At 44.3% G+C, this 19181-nt stretch overlaps 1 protein-coding gene across 3 annotated transcripts; it reads right to left on the bottom strand.

Annotated features, from left to right (window-relative positions):
- Positions 1–514: 514 nt before the first annotated feature.
- On the bottom strand, positions 515–17362 carry TCFL5 (transcription factor like 5). Of its 3 annotated transcripts, XR_008200493.1 has the most exons (7): positions 16704–17362; positions 15617–15803; positions 15176–15338; positions 12460–12706; positions 10434–10575; positions 878–1238; positions 515–742 (listed from the first exon to the last, which is right to left on the bottom strand). XR_008200493.1 is itself a non-coding variant. In XM_052650989.1 (6 exons), the coding sequence occupies exons 1-6, from the start codon at positions 17360–17362 to the stop codon at positions 1116–1118; spliced, it is 1521 nt and encodes a 506-aa protein (XP_052506949.1). In that variant the 3' UTR covers positions 515–1115. The 3 variants fall into 3 exon arrangements, 2 of the variants coding, with proteins under 2 accessions (XP_052506949.1, XP_052506950.1); XM_052650989.1 differs by having other exon boundaries at positions 515–1238; XM_052650990.1 differs by having other exon boundaries at positions 515–1238; positions 12460–12703.
- Between the last annotated feature and the right edge of the window lie 1819 nt (positions 17363–19181).

Below are 19181 nucleotides of genomic sequence, written 5' to 3'. Positions count from 1 at the left end.
GGTCCCCGAGACCATGCTTCATCAAGCTGCTGTCAGAAGTGTTCCGTCTCTACATGAATTTACAACGGTCCCTTCAGCTGTAACGTCATGCCTCAGACACAGACCAACATTTCAAAGGGATTGAGGTGTACACACAGAAGGTTCCGTACAATTCCGAGAAAGAACAGTCAGCAACTTGTTTACATGGCATTTGTGTAAAGACTAAGATAACACTTCAATAAAATGACACATGAAATCTTCAGATTAATGACTGGCCACAGTATTACAAAAAAAAAATAAAGAATTTAATGTACCGTATCCCTTCCATACAAAGGTCTCGTCTGATTTACCTGCTTCTTTTGTGCACAAACTTTTAACTATCTCTGTTGACAGTATTTATTGAAAGTGACTGTATTGCACTAAAGCCTATTGGGATTATCTGTTGTAACAAATAAAGCCACTCATTTGAAAAACTCAGTTCCAAACATTACAGTTTATTACACAGAAAGTAATGACTCTATGAAAATGAGGGCACTGAAGCAATACTACTGTGACAATATTTCATTTATGGACAAAAGTACCTTTAAAGGAGGTCTCTGGAAAATTTCCAGCAAAAAGACTTGAAAGAGGACTGCATTTTGCAATACAGTTCGGTGCAGCTGGAAATCATTACAAGGGGAAGTGATAAACGAAAGAAATAAAATTCCCAAACTACTTACAGTTAAGAACAATTTAACTCGTTCTAGTTGCTAACGGGGCATATCTAAAATGTAAATAAAATAAGTAAAAAGCAATGTACCTTTTAAGACTAAAGAAATTACAAAGGATGTTAATTTTTTTAAGTTATCATGTTAAGAAAACATGATGTAATCAGACAGATAATTGAATAATTACTTACTAATTGTCAAGATGTCTTCATCCCCAAAAGGTCTAAGAGGACATTAATGGGTAAGTATTTTGTTCTAGATAAATATTTCTACAAAATGGGCTTTCAAAGTCCACATTAGAGTCCCATGAGCTGAGACACGTCCCTCTCAAGTTAAGACTATCAGAGCAGAAGTCCAGGGTCCTAGGTAATGTTTGCGTGTCACAAAGGAGCTGCTGTCTACTGCCCAGGAACCAGTGTTCACATCCAGTCACTTGATCTCCATAGCTGGGCTGCTCTGTAGACTCTCCTGAGCAGGACACGTCACCAGGGAGTCTGGTCTGGTCAACTTTAGCCTTCTGCCAGTTTTACCGCAAAATACACTCTCAAATTCCTAAAATCAAGACATGACCATCAATGTACTGTATGCACAGACATGAAAACTGCTATTTTCAAAAACACAAAAGTTTGACATTAAGAGCTAAACTACATCAAAACATATAGTTACGGTGTCACAAACACATGTCACATCTTGTAAGGGGATAAAGACGGGGATTCAAACACTTTCCTTGGTTACCTTTACATGTATTTTTATTTCATTTTCCAATAGATTCTCAAAATGCCAGTCCATATTATAAACCCTTCTGATATTCAAAAAAGCACCCGTATTTTTTATTTTCACTGTGGTAACATAGACATAAACTCTACCATTTTAACCATTTGTAAGTGTGCAATTCAGTAGCATTAAGTATGTTCACACTCTTGTGCAAACCATCACCACTCTGCATTTCCAGAACTTTCCACCACCCCACACAGACTCTGTGTACCATTACGCACCCCTCCTGCCAGGGGCATTTACAGTCTCCACCCCCCTGCTGCTAAGTGCTCAGTACTGGGCATGGCGATGGCCAGACTGAGGTGACTCCCCAGTATCCTACTGGCTGTGGGTCAAGTTAATGCCACTCTACCTCTAAATGCTTTAGAAAAGGCCTCAGTTTTAATGGCTGTATCAGTCTCAAGCTCACAAAAGGAGAAGGCGAGTACAAGCAGACAACCTGAGGCTCATAGGCCTCCAGGAAACAAAAGCTACAGGTCTGTGAGATGCAGAAGGCGGGGAAGTCCCACAGGCCACAGCTTGGGCCCGCTCGCCAACATGAAGCTTTGCATGTCGTGAGAACTTAACACTCTATGACAACTTCAGCAGAGAATTTTTCACGTAATATACAATACTGAATAATCTTAATTGGTTTAATATTTCTCCCTGAGATGCCTCAGGAGTCTTCTGGAAAACTCAGAGTCAGCTAGAGAAGGAAACTTATTACAACCTGTTCTCAAAAGCAGCTCAATATTCCAGGAAAATTTTGCTCCCTTAACAGAGAGGGAAAATCACATCGAGTCTTGCACCTCCTTACTTTTAATAGCAAACTTCATTTACTTAATTCATTTCAGTCTAATCTGAGCCCATCTTGACCACATGTAAAACACTTTCCTTAAGGTTCCTTTTCCACAAACCTTCCATCACTTTCTGTATCCATATTAATTTGTCCTTTATTTTTGCCCATTCAGAAACAATAAGCTCTGGGACAAAACTATTCTCCCTTTACCCCCTGAACAAAGATATTTCCATTCTTTATATCTTCCTCTCACTGAGGGTGAATATCCTACTTTCTTTACATTCTGAAATGCTTCCCTTATTACTTTTAGTAGCTTAATTGCATATGTATTACAATTTTAACCCTTAAAAACTTTAATCTCTAGTGAAAACCAAGAAGCAAGTAATTGAACTGTTCTTTACATCAGCATGTTTTGATTGGCAAACTTAAGAACACATTCTGTAACCTCTCAAAGCATATATTTTCCTATGATATAATTTTTCAGTTTAATGTGGTACAGGACATGTGTCTAATAAGCCCAAATAGCTTAAGATTTTTTTTTTCCCTCTCAGAAGACAAAAGGTGAACTTAGACTTGTCCAGCAATCAATGTTCCAGTATTTCATCTTAATGAAATAGACCTTTAATGAAACAGTCATCTTAATGACTTAGACCTTAAATGAATTTCTGTCACACAGCTTAGTTTAGCAAAACTAGTTTCAAGTTACCAAAAATCTGGAAAAACTATAATTATTCCTAAGGAGTTCATCTGAAAGCTTTTATCCCATTTATCTCTATTCTATTATTTATGATAATATTATACAGACATTACCCATCCAAAGATCACATAGCTTGTATTTCAATACAAAACTTATCAGTTTATAACTATTATCCCATTTTCTATCTCTATTATAAAACCACCCTAAGCTGTATAATAGTAGCAAAACTTAGGTATCCATTAGCAAGCCATTTTCCCCTAAATCTACAGAGTATTATGGCCAGGCCATATTAAAAGGAAAATCATTTTTTGTACATTTTATTGGTTTGTGACTGAAAGCAGTCCAATTCTGGAGAACGTACCACAAAAGGCTGCATTTGAGAAATGAGCTTGAGTTCCCATGGCTGGTACACACGCAAGACAAATGCAAACACACATACACATAGAACAAGATTCCCGCAGGACAAAAACAAAAGGTGAAGTCCGAGAATTCCCTAAAGGTCCCAAAGGCTTCCTGTTTTAACAACAAACAAAATGCAAATGAAAAGATAGGAAATCGTGACCACCAGCGTCATGGTAACTCACCCAGCAAACATAAAACTTCATAACAGTTGGGATAAGCTGAATTTACTTGATTTTAGAAAGGCTCTTTCTCTCTTCCCCCTCTGATTTGTAGTTCTACTAATTAACCCACAACTAAAGTCACAGGCAATGTGAGTTGTGTCTGCATTTCAAGAACATGCTAAGAGCTATAACTTCAGGGTTTCTCCTAGGAATATTTTGATCTCTGAGGGTCATGATATTGAGAAAATATCTAAGCCAGTTTTCTCTGATAGGCAAAAAAGAACCAGTTTCAGAATTTCAGCAGTTTCATCTTCACCAATTTTCCCTAGAGTTTGAATGAAGAATGTTGTGGCCATGCGGTGTTTAAAAAAAAAAATCACTTTTCTTTTTATAGAAGCATAGTTGAACATTTACCAGTTTTGTAAAATACACCCTAGACTACAAGATAGAACAGAGCACTGATCACTCACACTTAATTATTCATGGCTAGTGTTGTCAAATACCAAGCAAATCAACAAGTCAAGGCAAACCTGTCTCTCAAGGCTCAAGTTCCCTAGTCTCAAAAGAGGGAGTTCCTAACTAGTGGCCATCAGAGACAAAGCCACATGACCAAGCCTTACTTAGTCCAAAAGGGAAAATCCTAATGAATGCTCCTCTACAGCTGAAGTCAACGTGATAGGGAAGAATACTCTGGTGTAACCACACATCAGTTCCATTACTTACCAAAGACGTCTCAACCCGCCAATGTGAGCACCTTGTTTTCCTTTACCAGAAGTGCCATGGGCCAAGGATGCCCAGTTGGTGGCAAGGGCCTGCCCCTGAGAAAAGGTGCTCAGGCATCTGCTGGACAGGATCCACCTGGGTCACTGAAACTGTCACTGAACCAAATCTGGGCCCACTTGCCCACGCACAGTAAAGCCAATTTACTGACACCAGGGTGTGGTGGAGGAGAGTACGGTGTTTGTTGCAGGTACCAGACAAGCAGTTCAGATCTTCTGAGCATTAACACTGATCACTGGACAAGCCTAAGTTCACCTTCTTTCATCTTCTTTGAGAAAAAAAACTAAAGATGCTAGGGCTTATTAGACACACGTCCTGCACCACATTAAATTGAAAAGTTGTAGGAAAATGTATGCTTTTAGAGGTTACAGAATGTTTGTATGTTTGCCAATCAAAACAGGCTGATGTAAGTGAAGTGCAAGTCGCTCAGTCATGTCTGACTCTTTGTGATCCCCATGAACTATACTGTCCATGGAATTCTCCAGGCCAGAATACTGGAGTTGGGTAGCCTTTCCCTTTTCCAGGGGATTTTCCCAACCCAGGGATCAAACCCAGGTCTCCTGCATTGCAGGCGGATTCTTTACCAGCTGAGCCACGAGGGAAGCCCAGGAATCCTGAAGTGGGTAGCCTATCCCTTCTCCAGCAGATCTCCCCAACCCAGGAATTGAACTGGGGTCTCCTGTGTTGCAGGCAGATTCTTTACCAACTGAGCTATCAGGGAAGACCATGCTGATGTAAAGAAACAGTTCAATTACTTGCTTCTTGGTTTTCACTAGAGATTAAAGTTTTTAAAGGTTAAAATTGTAATACATATGTAATTAAGCTTCTAAAAGTAGTAAGGGAAGGATTTCAATGCGTAAAGCAAGTAGGATATACACTGTCGGTGAGAGAAGATATAAAAAAATGGAAATATCTTTGTTCAGGGAGTAAAGGGAGAATAGTTTTGTCCCAGGGCTTCTGGTCTCTGGATGGGAAAAAAATAAAGGACAAACTAACATGGATATAGAAAGTGATGGAAGGTTTGTGGAAAAAGAATCTTAAGGAAAGAGTTTTGCATGTGGTCAAGATGGGCTCAGATTAGACTGAAATGAATTAAGTAAATGAAGTTTGCTATTAAAAGTAAGGAGGTGCAAGACTCGATGTGATTTTCCCTCTCTGTTAAGGGAGCAAAATTTTCCTGGAATATTGAGCTGCTTTTGATAACAGGTTGTTAAGTTTCCTCCTCTAGCTGACTCTGAGTTTTCCAGAAGACTCCTGAGGCATCTCAGGGAGGAAATATTAAACTAATTGACATATTTGGTATGTTAAATTACATGAAAAACATTATATGGAAAAAAATTCTCTGATGTTGTCACAGAGTGTAACTAATCATGACATGTAGTACTGCGCATGGGTGAGCAGACCCAAGTTTGGTTTAACAATTTTTGGTGACCCAGATGGGATTTCCATTGCATCTGGGTGCCAAAATCTGTTACTGAACAGAATTTGGGTCCCCTCCCCTGCACACAGTAAAGCCAATCTACTGACACCGGGCTGCGGTGAACGAAAGTGCAGCATTTATTGCAGGCGCCAAAACAAGTTCGGGTCATTTGAGCATAAGCCACTCAGACTCCTTGTTTGGCACCTGCAGTAAATGTTGCCCCTTTCTTTCACCACAGCCCGGTGTCAGTAGACTGGCTTCACTGCGTGTGGGCAAGGGGACCCAAATTTCATTCAGTGACTTTCAACCTCATCAATTAAAACACAGTAAGGAAAATAGGAAAGGGAGCCATTGCATATTAAAAGATATTTAACAGCTATGAACCAAATACAATGTTTGGATACTGACTCAAATAAGTCAACTGTAAAACAACAGTTGTGAGCCAGAAAAATCTGGACAGGGATTGAGATTAAGGAAGATGATGATGATGCAGTTGTGCTTTTAACCAGCACTTTCCTTTTTTAGAGACACATTTGCAAATGAAGTGCTGTGACATCTGGAAACACTTTAAAATAATTTGGTGAGGGTGGGAGGATGGGGATGAAGTTATGCCTGAGGCTGAGCTATGGGACACAGAAGTTCGTTATTCCAGTCTCTCCATTTTTGTGCGTGTATGCATTTCCATTTTTTGTTTTTGTTTTTTAAAGAACAGTATTCTTACACAATTAAGTCTAGGTTTATATATTTTTATTGTGGTAAAATATATATAACATAAAACTTGCCATTTTTACCATTCGTAAGTGTAAAATCCAGTGGCTTAAGTACACTCACAAAGTTGTGTAATCATCATCATTATTTCCAGAACTTTCTCATCTTTCCAAACTGAAACTCTGTCCCCATTAAATACTAACTCCCCATCCACCTACCCAGCCTCTAGTACCATTCTACTTTTTGACTGTATGAATTGGATGACTTCATATAAGTGGACTCATACAGTATTTGTATTTTTGTCTGTCTTTTCTCATTCAGCATCCTATTTCTGAGGTCCATTCATGTTGTGAGGCATGTGTCAGAACTTCATTCTTTTTGTGGCTGAATAGTATTCTATTGGCTGTAGAAACATTCCGCTTATCCATTCTCCTGTTGATTGGATTATCTCCACCACTCGGATTGTTTCCATCTTCTGGTGACCGTGAATAATGTGGCTATGAACACTGGTATACAAGTACCTGTTCAAGTCCCTGATTTTCTACTCTCATGGGTATTTACAATACCCAGAAGTGGTATTGCTGGATTATATGGTAATTCTATGTTTAACTTTTTGAAGAACCACCAGCTGTACCGTTTTACATTCTTACCAGCAATCCCAAAGTTTTCTATTTCTCCACATCCTCACAAACACTTGTTATTCTGTTTTGTAATAGCCACACCTATGGGTGGCAAAGACCCAGATGCTGGGAAAGATTGAGGGCAGGAGGAGAAGGGGACGACAGAGGACAAGACGGTTGGATGGCATCACCGACTCAATGGACATGAGTTTGAGCAAGCTCTGGGAGATACTGAAGGACAGGGAAGCCTGGTGTGCTGCAGTCAATGGGGCTGCAAAGAGTTGGACACGACTGAGAGACCGAACACCACCACCACCACTTAATGGGTGTGAACTAGTATCTCATATCCATTAAAGTGTTTTTGATCTGCATTTCCCTGATCATTAGTGATGTTGAGCATCTTTTCATGTATTTATTGGCCATTTGCTCATCTTCCTTGGAGAAATGTCTATTCAAGTCCTCTGCCCATTTTTGAATCGTGTCGACTTTTTGCTGCTGGACTATAGTAGATTTAGACTTAATTCATGACCGCGAAGGGAAGTGTAAGCACTGGGTCTGCTGCCACTGCTCTACCTTCCAAGTCATCTGGAGCTGCTGGAGTACTCCACCTGACCAAGCGGTGACCAAGGTGGCCAGCCTGACCAAGGCCACCTGCCATTTGCAACAATCACCTACGCTCAGAGGCTATAGCTGTACATAAATATACTCTAACTTTTCCCCCAATATTTAAAATATTTTCAGTGGATCTTAATATAAAATGAACCATGGTTTGATCATTTTCTGTATTCTGACACCCCAAGCCGAAATATAAAATATTTGTCTATATTTGAGAAGGTAGAGTTTACCTTTGAGAATAACTAAACAGAAGTCATCATTTCTCAGATGTAAGAAAGTTCTTCAAGAGATTTTCTAAACAACCTTCACACAATGAGCAGACTACCTCTGGGTAGCCATCTTTATTCTCAATAGTTCTGCCGGAAGCAGAGTTCGGGTATAGCTCAATCCAGACTCTCACACAGCCCCTGGGTCTTGACTCATGCGGACTTGGAGGGACAGTGAGAGAGGAGACAAGTGGACCTCTCCTGCCCTCGAGTGCACCAAAGGTAAACCAGCACTCTGGCTGGCTCAGCTAGCATCTATTTCAACAAAACCTGATTGAAACAATTGAGTTCTAAGGGATTTTTACAACTCATCAGACACCTTGAAATGATACCTAGTCAAACTTGATATTCACATTACATTTGTAAGTAGGAGAACGCCAATGATAAATTCTGTATTTTTAGTAAGAAAAAGAAAGATTGTTACAGTTACATGTCAAGAAATTATATCGGGAAGTTAGGAAGAGGAAGAAAACTGGTGTCATCCATAGACAGAGCGGAGAGAATTAAAGGCAAAAGGTTAATGAAATCAAGAGGGGTGACAAACCTCAGGGCCCAGGTGGGAGGGGGTGCCCCAACACTCAGCTGCGTGAGAGACCCAAGGAGACAGGACAGGTGAATCACAGTGGGAAATGCCACGAGGGCTCTCGGAACAACAGGTGTGACAGACAAGAGAGGACCTTAAATAGTTTAAGAAAGACCTGAACCATATTTCGTAACCTTGACCTAATAAACATACAGAATTCACCAAACAGAGAATGCATGTACTTTCCAAATAAACACAGAATTTTTAAAAATTTGACTACATAAGCGGTCACAATGGAAGTCTCTGCAAGCTGTTAAAAACTGCCATCTTTACAGATCAGAACGTGAGAAATAGGATAGATAAAACAGACAAAATACTATTCTTAAAAAGCAGAGTCTTGGACTTCCCTGGTGATCCAGAAAGGGCTGTGGGATGAGATGTATACTGAAATAATCTTGGCAAATTACTTAAGACTTTTATGTATTTTACCTTAAAGAACAAAAATGTTCATGTAAGTGTGAGGGGGGATGTCACTAAGGAAACAGTGACAACACAAAGGTTTAGGATTTTCCAGTCTAATTCTCCCCAAAATTGCTACTGATATTACTTCAGCCTGTTTTTTGATGGGTCCTGTAATCTGACACAGAAATAATTTACAAACTCAATGTAATTAAATTTCAGAAATGTTCAGGAAACCTAATACACACAAACATTAATATGTTTTAAACCATTTAATCTTTGAATATAGAGACAGTTAAGTTCTTTTGGTTGTTGTAAACACTATCATCATATCTGAATCAATCATATGAATAATAATTCACCATTTACAAGGTACACAGAGCCAACCATTAAATTCATTTTTTAAACATAAAAGCTTTATTTTATTACAATAAACCAAGTATATTGCTAAAAAATGTTAAAAAAATAACCAGAATAACCACATTATAAATAACCATAAATAATCCAATTAGCACAAATCTAAAAGGCAATTAGAAATATACAATGAAAATAAGGAACTTGATGAAATTACAAAACTCACAAGATGGAAATGCACATGGGCACAGGAGAGGAAATGGAGAAGACAAACTCTCAGCACTCAGCCTGAAAGGCTGGCTGGGGGCGGGGCATGCTCAGGCCCCAGGATCTAGAAATGGTTCCCTGTTTATTACACCAATGTCAGCTCAGTTCTCTTATTAGACTTATGCTCGGTCAACAGCAGCACAACAGCTGGGACCAGGAGCAAAACCAGGGCGCTCTCCACTAACCACTTGCCCCTACCTCAAGTTCTGAGGCAGGCACCTGGACCCAAGGTCCCCCGAGGCAGAGCACAGGAGCCACTGCCAGGCACATTCTCTCATTTGAAACCCCAAGGAAGGGGGTGGGTGGGACCCTCACTAACATCCAGCATTAGGTCCCACCAGGAGCGACGCTGGCTCGCAAGGTATCAATGGCTCCTCAGCCCCAACAGACAGGGTCAAGGTTGAGGCACTCGCTGTACCAAGAAACTGAGATGCTTGCCGCAGGCCCCCGCATAGTCCTCCATCACCCAGGCCGAAGGGTCTCTCTGCTCTGCCTTCTCAACACGTTTGATAACCAGACTGTTTGATTATTTTTGACACTGAATTGCCTCTTTTTGTTTCTATTTGTGCTTTATCTCTTTCACAACAATTTCTGAGGGCAAAAATTCACACCCTACAGGCCTGTCTCTGAAACCCCATTGAGCCCCCAAACAATTCACTGTACAGAGCGGGTGTCTCCTTGCTAGCTGACAACTGACAATGCAGGCTTACGCTCTGCGGTTAGCAGACAAACCCAGGCTGTGCTTTGTACTTTGATAATAGATAATTCCATCATTAACAAGCAGGGCATTACTCACACTGGGCTCAGTATCTGATGTTAAAGTCCAGGAAACAAAGGACAGTTTGGGACATCTTCGAGGAAAAGGATAAATAGCAATACTGATCCATTTACAGGATTGAAAGTCTCCTGGCCTAGATACTAACCTTTTTAAGAGAATCTCCATGCCTTTCCTGAATATATTTCAGGAATGCTGTGGTCCACTGCAGAGTCGTGGCCTTATCGGTCTCAGCATTGCAGAACGGGACTAAAAGGTTCAACTCGTCACAGCAAATGCGGATTCTGCGCCTATGGTCAAAACCCAAATTAATAACATCGAAAAGCTGACACAGAACAAGGGAATAAAATGAATACCTAACTTCCTCAAGGAATTAGCTCCCAGCTCAGCCACTGAGAACTACGAGCAGCTCCTCCCCCACTAGGATCCCCTCTGCAGCACCAGGCCCCCTTGCGGGCCAACTCAGCCTTGTCATGCTCCCTGGAGAGTCTCTCCTCTTTACTTCTCCTGGGGTACATGCAAGGGCCAGCTCCAAGCCTCTAGAGCAAGGATGGACCCAAAGCCCCAAAACCAGAAGCAAAACTGTGTATGTGCTTCTTCTGGGCAGAATGTTCTTTCACTCAACACGCCTTCACCTGCCTGCTAGGTGCCAAGGAGCTCACACAAGCTAGGTTTCACAGCACTCATTCTTCAAGGGGTCCCAGTTCATTTAGGACACAGACTACCAGCCTGTTAATGTCCCCAAACCTGGTCTTTTTAGAGATGATTTACATTACTGGAGCCTCACTCTTAGACTATTTTTAACTTTCACGAATTACATTCAGTGCTACACGAGCTGATGTGGAACACCTTATACAATATGGCCCTTGTTGCTCATCTTCCCAAGTGTACACTCAGAATGTAAGAGAAACTTTGTAAGGTAGTAACAGTGGGAATTCACTAAGATGCTCTGTAACCGCAGGCACCAGGCCCAACATCTCAGCTTGTTTGATGCTGGCGTCCCATTTCAAACACCTATTTCATACACGAGGAACTTAGGAGGAGATGAGAAGAACAAGAAGGTTGTTAAACTAGGAAATGGCAGAGGAAGAATTCAAACCTTCACTGTCAACAGGTAGTAGTAAGTAAAAGGCTTTTTGTCAGATGGTAGGTACTCAGTATATGTTTATTAAATACATGTCAGAGTGGGAACAATGCCCATTATAATTCACGGTGAGTTCAGTTATGTGTGGACGCATATTTAGGGAAGGTGTCTAGCTGCCTAGCTTTAATATTTCCCTTTAAAAAGAAATAAATTGCCTTAGTCCAACACTGTAGGTTCAGAGATGAATATATGTCTTGCTCAGTGCTCTAGTTCTTGAGCCTAAAACAGAAACTGGTATAGAACTCAACAAATGACTAAGGTAATTATATGTGAGGGAATCATCATGTAAAAACCCAGCTGCAATGGAAAATGTAACCACCTTTGGATCTATGCAAAACAGCACAAATAAAATCAACAGATAAAAACAACTCACATAAGCTGTAATCTCCTCCTTCTCCAACATTCTTAGAAGAACCCAACAAAACTGAGTGACTCAGTGACCAGTGACCCTGGCCGGCACCTTGAAACTCAGATTTGGGGGATCCCACCACCACCAGTCACCACCCCGTGACTAAGCCGTGGGTGCAAACAACACGGCTTATGTCAAATACCAGCTTTCCTTCCGGCGGTCTGGGATCTGGCTGTGGCCGATAAGGAAGGCCCCCACAGTCAGCTCCCTACAGTAGGATCCCAGGGCCCCGAGTGTCTCAACCACTCTCCTGGCTGGGGACACACTCCCATGGCTTGGGGCTGACAGGCATCCTGAGTGGCTCCACTGGGAGGGGTTCCTGGGAGCTGGTGCCTGGTCCCCTGGCCGTCTCCCCACACACCTCTGCTGGCTCTGCTGGGTTCTTTGTCCAAAATAGACCAGAGCCACGAGTGTTCCCAGTGAATCATCAAGCCTGGGGGTCGTCGTGAGTGCTCCCACCTCACAAAACACAGTGGCCGCTGACTCCTGCCGGCTCTCTCTCCCTTTGAACACAGAAATGGCTACACCCCCGTTCTCTACAACAGGCTCCCTGCCACCAGCACTGCCCGCCACCTGCTTGGCATCCGGGACAGCCCTATGCTACCGGCGCTCGGGCCTTACCTCCGGTCTCTTTCCATGCGGTTGTGTCTCTCCCTGCGTTGGGACCGGCCCCCCTGAGGCCCGCTCTGGGTCTGCTCACCAAGGGTGGCCTGCGATGGCTCTGCTGACTGCCAAGCCCCCTGCGCCACCGTGGGGCCTTCGCCCACGTTCTGAATCTCTCCAAGGGCTCTTCGTTCTACATTTGTGTCCAACTGACGTATCCTACTCCGATTCCTCTTATTTATGGCTTGTTTACATAGCGCTTCTTCTTTGCAAAAGAAGGAAAAAGTGGTATTTTAATTTTTCAGTTCTTCTTAACTTACCCTCATAAATGCTGAATATATTTTTCAGTATTTTCAATCCAAGATGTAAACATGAATGGGTAAGGAGCACACAGAACCGAACAGGAAGCCTCAGAAATTCCACAGGGGCAGCTGGCACAGAGCTCCAGGTTTCAAACTATAAAACTGAACATAAACCAAATTAAAATACACTGAGTATTATGTGATCAACAGAGCTTGTTAAAGGTCTCTCCTTTAAATCAAGAGGCATTTTAACTGTCATCTCTGAATAGAGAAACCAAGAAGCTGTTTGATTTTCCTGATATTCAGGATGGAATCTGGGGTTTCTTTTTAACCCAGAAATATTTTCTCCAGAAGATTTTCTTGATATGCAATTATTCTAAAATGACAACTGATACGATAGCTGCAATGCTCAGAAGAGGACAAAACCTAAGTGGTTTAGGGTTAAACATGCCCTTACCTTACAAATGAGATTCCTTCCCCCTACAAAACCAGTAATCACATCACAGCTGTGACTTGTGCTACAGAAACCTGTCAATTTCCCATCAAACAGGGGTCTAACTAATACAAGTGGTGATGAGCATTCCCAAGGTGCCATACAAAGCCAAATCTTCTACAGTGACAGAATTGCTGAACACAAATTTCAGAATGGGGATAACTTTTAAAAAGACATAGAGGGGAATTCACAAGTATTGGTGATGCTTTATTTCTTAAGCTGAATAGTCAGTACAGGAACTATTTTAATATTAACCTTTGTACCTTACAAATGTTAACGTATACTTTCACATACAACGTCACAATGACCAGGAAAAATTAATCACTGGTGTGGGAGAAAGCAGGAGCACTCAGTCACTATCCTGTCTCCATCAGCTCTCAGAAAGCACATTGTGTGAGCTGTGTTATTGTTGGATAACTTGAAAAAGAATGCTTCCCAGGAAAAATGGATTGAGAGTTAACGTCAGAGGTAAGCAAAGTTTGTCTTCAGCAGTTTCTTTATGTCTAAAATTTTCTGAATCACCTTATGGCCTCTTGCTCCCAACTCAATCCTTTGCCCATCTGCAGACTGTCCCCACCAGGGCTTCCCAGGTGGTGCTACTGGTAAAGTATCCGCCTGCAATGCAGGAGACGTGGGTTCGATCCCTGGCTCAGGAAGATACCCTAGAGAAGGAAATGGCAACCTGCTCCAGTATTCTTGTCTGGGAAATCCCATGGACAGAGGAGCCTGATGGACTACAGTCCATGGAGTCACAAAGAGTCGGACACGACTGAGCGACTAAACCACCACCACTCAGTTCAGTTGCTTAGTTGCTCCGGCTCTTCGCAACCCCATGAATTGCAGCACGCCAGGCCTCCCTGTCCTTCACCAACTCCCAGAGTTCACTCAAACTCACGTCCATCGAGTCAGTGATGCCATCCAGCCATCTCATCCTCTGTTGTCTCCTTCTCCTCCTGCCCCCAATCCCTCCCAGCATCAGAGTCTTTTCCAATGAGTCAACTCTTCGCGTGAGGTGGCTAAAGTATTGGAGTTTCAGCTTTAGCATCATTCCTTCCAAAGAGATCCCAGGGCTGATCTCATTTAGAATGGACTGGTTGGATCTCCTTGCAGTCCAAGGGACTCTCACGAGTCTTCTCCAACACCACAGTTCAATAGCATCAATTCTTTGGCACTCAGCTTTCTTCACAGTCCAACTCTCACATCCATACATGACTACTGGAAAAACCATAGCCTTGACTAGACGGACCTTGTTGGCAAAGTAATATCTCTGCTTTTTAATATGCTATCTAGGTTGGTCATAAGTTTCCTTCCAAAGAGTAAGCATCTTTTAATTTCATGGCTGCAATCACCATCTTTGGTGATTTTGGAGCCCCAAAAAAATAAAGTCTGACACTGTTTCCACTGTTTCCCCATCTATTTCCCATGAAGTGATGGGACTGGGTGCCATGATCTTAATTTTCTGAATGTTGAGCTTTAAGCCAACTTTTTCACTCTCCTCTTTCACTTTCATCAAGAAGCTTTTTAGTTCCTCTTCCCCTAAAATCTCTGAGCAGATTTCAGACTCATGCCTCATTCATGAAGTATGAAATTAAAAAAAAAAACTTTACATCTGTCAGCAACTTGAAGGTAACGAAAAATGTACATAAGTCTATCATTTTTCTGTTTAAAGAGGTTACTGTTAAGAAAAACCAGCCTCTAAACTGAATATTTCCAGGCCAAGTATAAACTCGATGTTCAAAATTGGTATGAATGTTCACAGTGAGGTGACTAAAGCAGAGGGAGGAAAGGGTTCCTAAAATGCAAGCAGACTTCCAAGATTATTTCATTTATAAACCACCTCCCCCTTCTCCCACCCATGGCCAAACAAACCCGCCCAACATCAAGGGCAAAACTCAGGCAGGAAGAGAAAGCATCTGCCAGCTTCTGCCTTATCACTTACCTCCTACTTTAATCCAAACCTGCTCAGGCAAAGCTTTGTTTCTACTACCCAAAGTCTGCTTAGTGGATTCAATTTCTTGCTGATAACAGAAAGAAAATGCTCTTGGCAATCCAATATCCTGATGCTTGGCAGTTTCGAGTATAGAACATGAGTTACTAGAAGTCTGGAGAAAATGAAGCAATAAGAACTTTATCAACATGCGACAATCTCCTCTCTACGCACGAATAAAATGCACTTTAACAGAAATAACACCAAAACGATTCATATGAACCTGAAGAACTTTTAAGCATTTTTAAGTATCCCTGAACCACATAAATACTCTCAATTTTAAAATGTTATTGAGCTTAATGAAAGGGAAAAAAAAAATCCTTGGGACCTAACTAAAATACAACTTATCCTTTTAATACAAAAGAGCAAAGCTTTACAAATTATTTTCCCTACCTGTGTTTGTGAAATATTAGAATTTCCACTAGTAGAGCAAGCATTTGTAGTAAACAGAGGGTATGTGAATTGCAAAGCAGTAGTTGCAGCAGTAGTTTTATTTTTCACTAATGTTGTACATTTGTTTTGTTGTTGATGAAGAGGAACATTCATTAGTTCGGATGGATGGCGAATAAGAGTAACCAAACTGCCAAGACAAAAGAAACCCAGAAACACGTGAAGTGTGTGTGGCAGGTAAGTTTCCTGAAACACCACAATCACTTACTATCACACTCCCGTGGTTAACATTAGATTTTCTAGATAACAGATTCTAATCTGTTACCATGAAAGGCCCCTCATCATGGAAATCTCTATAAAACAATTATCCACTAGTGTTGTAGGGGACAAGTTCAAACTATCTTCTTCACAATGCAAGGTGAAGCTGTGTGTCATCTTTCAGTTACAACTCCCTTCCCATCCCACTTCTGACACCAATCTCTGGTGGGTTTTTGTTTGTTTGTTTGTTTTTGCCATCCTCCAAAATCTGACGACTATGGGCAAAATGGGGGGAAAACTACAGGGTGGGGACAGTCAGAAAACTGAGGAGACACCCCAGCAGACAGGCTACTCCCCTCCAGTAGTGGCTGGGAGAGTGCCTGTGAGCTGGCAGTCTGGCTCACAACATGACCTCTCTCCTTCCACCGGCACAGCGTGAGGTCAGCCTAAGCCTGAGTCAATGCAAGGGGAAGCGGAAGCCTCTCCTGACATTTAGGTAGGCGACCTGGGGAAAAAGCCTTGATCCTCAGGAGCATCTGTGCACTTAACTCATCTCTCTTCCACGTGCAGACGCAGAGTGCACACCATAAAGGAAATGCTATGGGGTGTGTACGCAAGACCTGCTCACTCTGCCTGCACAGAGCACACAATGTCTCAGGTCGGGCCCAGGCCCTCTGTGGCCTGCTCCCTGTTATGATGCAAGCTGCACGGAGGCCGCTGGCCTCTGCATGTGACCCTGGTCTACACCCAGACCGAGGCTGGTGCTTCTCTGCACCGGGCCCTGGTCTACACCCGCACCCGGCAGGGCCCGCTCCCCGGGGGATGCACCCACTTGTTGAGCGCCACGCCGGGCTCCGCGGACTCTGCGCCGCGCGGGGCGGGCGGGGTTTCGGCAGGGATGCTGTTGAAGCGGTCCTCCAGGCGGACGCGCACCGCCGACTTGGCCCGCGCCTCCGGCGCGCCCTCCGCGTTCTCCTTGCCGGCGCCGTCGGGCGCCTTGGGCCGGGGTGCGCCCGGGCCCGGGACGTCGGCGCCCGGCGTCTTCTCGGCGGCGGGAGCCGCGCCCGCCTCGCTCAGCAGCATCATGCGCAGCTCCTGGAAGTCGATGTGGCCCAGGCACTGGTTGGCGCCTGCGAAGCCGCCGTCGGTCAGCGTGGGCGGGCACAGCACCGGGTACACAGGCGGCGCGCCCCCGGCCGCCGCGGCTGCCGCGCCCCCCGCCGCCGCGAAGCCTCCCGCCGCCGCGCCGGGCGCTGCCGCCGCCAGAAAGGCCGAGTTGAGGCGCGTCTCGAGCTCGCCGTCGGCCGCCGCCGCCTCCATGTGCGAGTAGAGGATGTGCTGCAGTTGCGTGTACTCGATCTCCGTCATCTCCACCAGGCTCAGGTCGGTGGTCGTGAAGCTCAGCCCCGCCTCGCCCAGAGCCGCGTCCGCGCCCTCGGGGCCCGCCGGCCCGCCCGCCTGCGGCGGCTCCCGCGGCCCGGGGCCCGACATGCCGGCGCCAACGGCGGGGGGCGCGCGGGCGGGCCGGCGGGGCCAGGCCGGGCGGGCGGGGGCGCGGAAACCGCCGGCCGCAGCGCGCCTGCGCCGCCTGCCAGCAACGGCAGCCCCTCCCGGGCGCGGCCCCGCCCCGGCCCCGCGGCCCCGCCCCGCGGCCCGGCCGGGCCAACCGCCCGCCCCGCCCCGCCCCTGCCACGGCTCCACCTCCCGGGCTGCGCGCGCAGGTAGAGGGCGCGAAGGGGGCGGGGCGGAGCTGCCGGGGTCCGCGCGTCCGCGAGTGGAGACCACTGTAGTCCAGTGTCGCGGGAGCAGACTACCCGGGGCCTTGGCGGGTATCGGGGCGCAGGTCCCTCTCCAAGCAACGCACCTCCTCGAGTTCACGGATCCACGGGGTGCTGTGCGGGTAGCCCCTTCTCGGGACACGAGGGTTCCGTGCGACCGAACAGCAAACAGGTGAGACAGCAGCCCAAAATACAGATGTGACGAGGCAGTCTGTGCCTAGGTGAAAACTCAGTCAGGTAGATAAATACACGCGGTGCCCGGTTTTGTCCTAGAACAGGCAGCACTCCTGTAATCAATGCACGCCGCAAATACTGGCCAGTGGTAAGTGTGGTGCACATGCCACATAGGTTCATCCTTTTAAAGTGTGCCCTTCGGGGGCAGTGTATTCACATCCCATCACCACAGTCAGGTTCAGAACATTTTCACCCCAAAGAACCCCATACCCATTACACTCCCTACCCACTAACCTCCTTTCTGTCCTTGTGGGTTTGCTAACCCTGGGGCTGTCCTCTAAGGTGTAGGTACTGTATCCACCTCTCAGCCATGCCGCCACCTCACCCAGCCTGTGCCTGAAGGCAGTCTTCCACCAGGCTGTCAATGTTGTGCTCATTCCATCAGAGCTCAGATGGCTCTCTTTGGAGTGCCATTCATTTCTTCTGTAGTATCTCTTCTTCAGACAATATAAGATTGTCCTATGCATTTGCTTTGATAGTTTGCCTTTTTTTTCCCCCACTTAGTATGTCCCCAGTAGGGAAATGATGAACCACTTGCTCAATAAAAGATATCAGGACATCTGATTAATCATATAGAGAAAAAAATTGAGTGCTTTCCCCCACGCCAGCATAATAATTAGTTTCAGATCATTGAAATACATAATTATATAACCAATAAGTATACAGGATGATATTAATAAAATATTTGAGACTATTCTAAGCATGACACCAACACAGACCATAATGTGCACAGACTTGCCCTGGTGATCTTGTTTAAAAGCAGATTCTAATTCAGCAGGCCTGGGTAGGTCCCAGAATGCCCCCTTTCTGGGGAGCCCCCGGCTGATGTGTGTGCTTCTGATCAGTGGACCCCACTCTGAGTAGCAGAATCACAGAGTACACGGAAATTTACAGTGTTTAAAAGAGAAAATAAAGATTATATTCAACTTGGCTTTTCATTTACCAGAAATAAAGATCACTGGCACCTACAGTGTTTTTTGTGTTTCTTGATTTGCATGGATTCCTTGCAAATAGCAGTTTCTGAGCCTTCTTTTATTTAGATATGAAACATGAGAATGATCTGGCTTTAGTGAAGCTTATTTTATAAATCAAATGTGCAGAAAATATCAAACATGCTTTCTTCAGACTCTAAATGTGGCTCCCAACAGTTCTGGTCTAGCCCTTCTCCGGGGCATCCCTCCTTAGCTAAGGAGTCAGGCAGGAGCCTGGGGAAGCAGGTCAGGGTAGGACAAAGCCCACCCTCAACACTTGGCTCCCTTGAGCCAAAAGTAGGCCCCTGTCCCAAACATGCCAAAAAA

The sequence above is a fragment of the Budorcas taxicolor genome, chromosome 13 (assembly GCF_023091745.1).
Source record: "Budorcas taxicolor isolate Tak-1 chromosome 13, Takin1.1, whole genome shotgun sequence".
Lineage (NCBI taxonomy): Eukaryota > Metazoa > Chordata > Mammalia > Artiodactyla > Bovidae > Budorcas > Budorcas taxicolor.
Note: the sequence above shows the minus strand (reverse complement) of the source record. Positions and strands in the feature narration are given on the sequence as shown.